Source organism: Austrofundulus limnaeus, unplaced genomic scaffold (assembly GCF_001266775.1).
Source record: "Austrofundulus limnaeus strain Quisiro unplaced genomic scaffold, Austrofundulus_limnaeus-1.0 Scaffold208, whole genome shotgun sequence".
NCBI classification, from domain to species: domain Eukaryota; kingdom Metazoa; phylum Chordata; class Actinopteri; order Cyprinodontiformes; family Rivulidae; genus Austrofundulus; species Austrofundulus limnaeus.
In genome coordinates this window covers 847,237-851,477 of record NW_013952610.1, presented here as the reverse complement: position 1 = coordinate 851,477, position 4,241 = coordinate 847,237, and the positions used below count along the sequence as shown (strand labels likewise).

Genomic DNA, 4,241 nt, shown 5'->3' with positions numbered 1-4,241 from the left:
TTCTTATGATGCTGCTTCAGCTGATATATATTTGTTGTCAAAACACTGTACCTTTCAGTACATATGTTGTTAAAATAAAATGAACAGTCCAATGATCATTTTACTGATATGTATAAAGACTGCAAAGGCTGAAAAATCTTGAAGTCTGTATGAAATTGGAGGTAGTTTGAGGATTAAATTTTTTATGCTTTTTAAGCTCAAAAAAGTGGGGGTCGTATTATACATGAGATCGTATTATACACGAATAAATACGGTACATTAAAATACTTCATGATAAATAAAAGAAAAACAAGAAACACACGAAACATACATTTTCTTGTGTACTTTGAGTCTCTAGGAGTACAGAAAAGTTAAATTTAGTTTCTCCTGGTGCTGCGTAAATACCTTTATATTCTGTTCGGGTTGTATTTTTCAACCTGTTCAGTTTTCTCTATTTTCTTTGAGGTTTTCTGAAATATTACAAATTATTTGTGACAGATTGGCGAAATAAGGTCTGAACTTACCAACTACAATTTGGTGGTCTTCATTCTCCTCTGGCTCTGGGTCAGACTCTGACTCCAACATGTAAGACTGGATGAAAAAGTCTTCCCTTGTTGACGCCTTTTGATTAATTTGTAAATAAAACATTTTTGAACAGCTACTGTATAGTCCTAAACCCTTCTATCAATGAATCTGTCTGGAAGCAGGAAGGAGGCGGGGCATAAAGCGTCTTGTTTGGATTTAAAGAGACAGCCTCAAAACGAGTGACACACCCCAGAAAAAGGGCGGGGCTTGTGGAGTTACAATAAGGAGGAATTCAGACAAAAACATTGCAGCTCCACTTTATTTAGACCCAAAGTGAAGGATTTAAAAGCATGATGTGTGTACTTGTGTAGCTTCTTTCCTGCAGATTAATTTAAAAGAAAATAAAGAACTCCAGATTCTTCTAATAACAGAGACAGTTCATTTGAACTAGAATGTAATTCTATTTAAAGTTTAGGATTAATCTTCATCTTGTCTCTCTGTACCCTGATTTAATGAGTTTGTACTGGACTTATCTTAAGTGTGGCTCATGAGGAGCATTTAACAACATCCCTTTCTTCTTCACAAACTGCTCAGACAGCCTGTGTTTCTGCTCTCCTCTCAGCAGGACTTGGTACGGTTAATGGAGGAGGACCAGGGGGAGTACCCCGACTCGCTGCTTTACCACTTCCCCTCTCAGCTGCGACTGGACGCCCTGCCCGAGCTGGTGGACGTCAGCGTCAGCCGAACCCTGATCGCTGCCCTCCTCATCGCGCTCAAGGCCAACGGTGAGCTCAGACTGGTGTGTCCTCGGGTGGACGAAACAAGTTTATAATAGTATAAGTTAAAACAAGTTACCTGTGTGTGTCCTGGTGCAGGTTCTCAGGGTGTGTTCTGCGAGGTGCAGCCCACGGACCATCAGAGGCTGGAGTTCCTAACCAAACTGGGCTTCCTGGAAATCCTGAGAGGAGAAGCCAGGAGCAGGGAGGGGGTGGTGCTGGGGAGGCTGCTCTGAACACGTTCAACGCGCAAACACACACACCTTCACACATCCACAGCTCCGAACAAACACGAGAAACATGAACATCTATCAGCTTGTCGACTGATACGACTTGTACCGGGTTTATGAAAGTTCTTTGTGTCTTCAAACACAGGAAATAGGAAACTGTCACGACTGCTCTCATGGTTTCATGGGTCGTCATCGAGGTGTGGTGTTAAAAACACTCCTAACATCAAACCAAATAATGTTTACTCTCTTTTAGCTCAATGATTGTTTACATGCATGAACATCGTGGAGGTTTGTTCAGAGCAGGGCTACATGTACGACCATGTAAAACACAAGCAAATACGATTTTAAAGGCATGCGCTTCGAAACAAACTCAACTTCCCATTGGATGTGTGTCACCCATTAGAGTTGTAAAAAGCTTAAGAACTCATTTCTGCATGCTAAAACTCAGTAGAGACTGAGACACCAAAAAAACAAACAAAAAAACCTATAAAATATGTTCGTACACTGACTGTAACAGAGTTTACATTTGGTTCTGTTGGGTCAAACAAACCTCTTCCTGTTTTCACAGCTGTCAGAACATTTCCAGTGTGTGTTCAGTTTGTTTGAGTGTTGTGTGGAGCTTAAACACACACACACACACACACACACACACACACACACACACACACACACNCACACACACACACACACACACACACACACACACACACACACACGATCAAATGAAGCACAAGCACTCACAATCAAAACTTTTCACTGAAAGTATGTCGGACCATGAATGTTCATTTCTTTTTATTTCACTCAAAAAAAAGTACAATTTGTGCAAGTATTTATTTATTTATTTATTTATTTATTTATTTTTTTTTTTACAAATATGCTTAATCAGATTGAAAGGCACTTTTGTACGATTAATTTTGAAAGTCTCAATGACGTTTTTCTTTAAGGTGCTTAATATCAATAATAATAAATAATAAAGTTAAGTTTGGAGATCACTTAGACCAAAAAAAAAGAATAAAAAAAGAAATGCACGATGTGAAGCAAAGTCTAAAAAATGTTTCTCCATTCCAAAACGTCACGGCACTTTTGAAGAAAAAAAAATAACATGTTTCGGGGTAAAGATGGGGGTGTTTCTGTGTTGTGATTAGAAATGTGTGTAATTTTAGGCAAGTGTGTTGTAGAAAACAGCAGGGGGGATTTAAACAGTCAACATGAACCACTGTGAAAAACGGAGACAAAATGAACTTTTAATTCTGAGGCCAACAATCGTAACATTCTGTTCACCACTAATGACACTAACAGGTTTTATTTTAACTCCTGGTTGAAGCAGCAGATAATTGTTTCTGTTTTGTAACAAACGGTTCAGTGCAGCGCAGCACGTCTATGCAGGGTAACAAATAAAAAAAACTAAAATGAAGAATTCAGTCTGTTTTTTTATTTTTAAGTAACAGTAAGAACTGTCACTCTAAAGCAATGTTTTTGAACTAACTTGTTGATTTTCATGTTTATTAAAAGAACTTTTCTTTCCCCTTTCAGCTGCCTGTTTTTTTGTTCGTTTGTTTTAGTCAAAACTAGTGATGATTCTTCATAAACAGAAATTCTTGAATAAAAATAACAAAAGTTTTCTTTTCCTCAGCGCTCAATATTTAATTATTGAACCTGCACTGCCAATCAGAGGACAAATGATGCAGTGGCAGCTTTTTACAAATATTTATGCAGTTTTCACTTTAAAACCTACAACAATTGAATATTTTCTATATAAAAAAGGTAATTTTATATTAAAAAAACTACTAAAATAAGAGACTATATTTACACATCTGTGCTCTCCCTGTCCTCCGTGGTCCCAGCCTCCCATTGGCTGCGGTGGCGCAGGTTGCTTTCAGGAGCCTTCACTTGACCAATGGGGATGCGGTACGTAGCTAAGCTGCCGGTTAACAGCAACATCAGTGTGGATGCTAGTGTAGACGCCCAGCTGCATGCTGGGAGACCGACCTATGCAGGGAGAGAGGACATTTAATAATGAATATGAGGGAGGTGGCTGCTTCCTTTTATTTTAAATGCTGATAATAATCAGGTTTATTATTTATTTACATGAGAGGCATTTTAGCAAGACAGTTGATTGTGATGGATCGAAGCAAATCATGATAAAGCTGAGGATAAATTATGATTTAATCACAAAGTAATAAAATAAATGAGGATGTTGGAAGAAGGGAAGCGAGGACATCAGTTAATAAATGAGCAGTTTGAGCTCTGATGTGTTGGTTTTATCACCTGATTTAACTAATTGACTTGGATAAGTTATGAAACGGTGCAATAACACTTCGCTTCAATTGTCACGAACCCCTCAGCATGAATAATAATATATTGTTTAACCTTTAGTGGAATTATACATGATAATTGTGAGTGGGTGCAGAGCTCTGAAGCATCATTTTATCTAAAAGCGTGCTGATGAGATTAATGAGCCGTTAAATTAAGTGGAATAAAAAAAACATTTTCTTCGGGAAAAATTTAACAAATAGAATTAATGTCACAAAAAACAAACATCACTGTAACATTCTGCAGCTCTCTGATGATCAAAGCTTCATAGGGTTTGTTCTTTAAGTCTATTTAGATTTATCCATTTAGTTTTAATTTAAAAAGCCAATTTTCCCTCTTGCTGTTTTATTTTGAAGAGTCTGCTTCCCTGCCTCCTGGTCTTAATAACCTACCTGTGTATATATATATATATATATAT

General features: G+C 37.6%; 2 protein-coding genes across 4 annotated transcripts in view; one reads left to right on the top strand and one right to left on the bottom strand.

Annotated features, from left to right (window-relative positions):
• The window catches only part of si:dkey-183c6.8 (protein O-GlcNAcase), a 20,580-nt gene extending 17,540 nt beyond the window's left edge, over positions 1-3,040 (top strand). For 2 of the 3 annotated variants that reach the window (XM_014019072.1, XM_014019070.1), the window contains 2 exons: positions 1,127-1,289; positions 1,380-3,040. In XM_014019072.1, coding sequence (XP_013874526.1) covers positions 1,127-1,289; positions 1,380-1,516 — 300 coding nt within the window. In that variant the 3' untranslated portion in view covers positions 1,517-3,040. The remainder of the gene's footprint in view (positions 1-1,126; positions 1,290-1,379) is intronic. The other variant, XM_014019071.1, reaches the window with a different exon arrangement.
• The window catches only part of si:dkey-183c6.7 (urea transporter 1), a 22,063-nt gene continuing 20,202 nt past the window's right edge, over positions 2,381-4,241 (bottom strand). Inside the window, exon 8 of the mRNA XM_014019074.1 lies at positions 2,381-3,499. Coding sequence (XP_013874528.1) covers positions 3,317-3,499 — 183 coding nt within the window. The 3' untranslated portion in view covers positions 2,381-3,316. The remainder of the gene's footprint in view (positions 3,500-4,241) is intronic.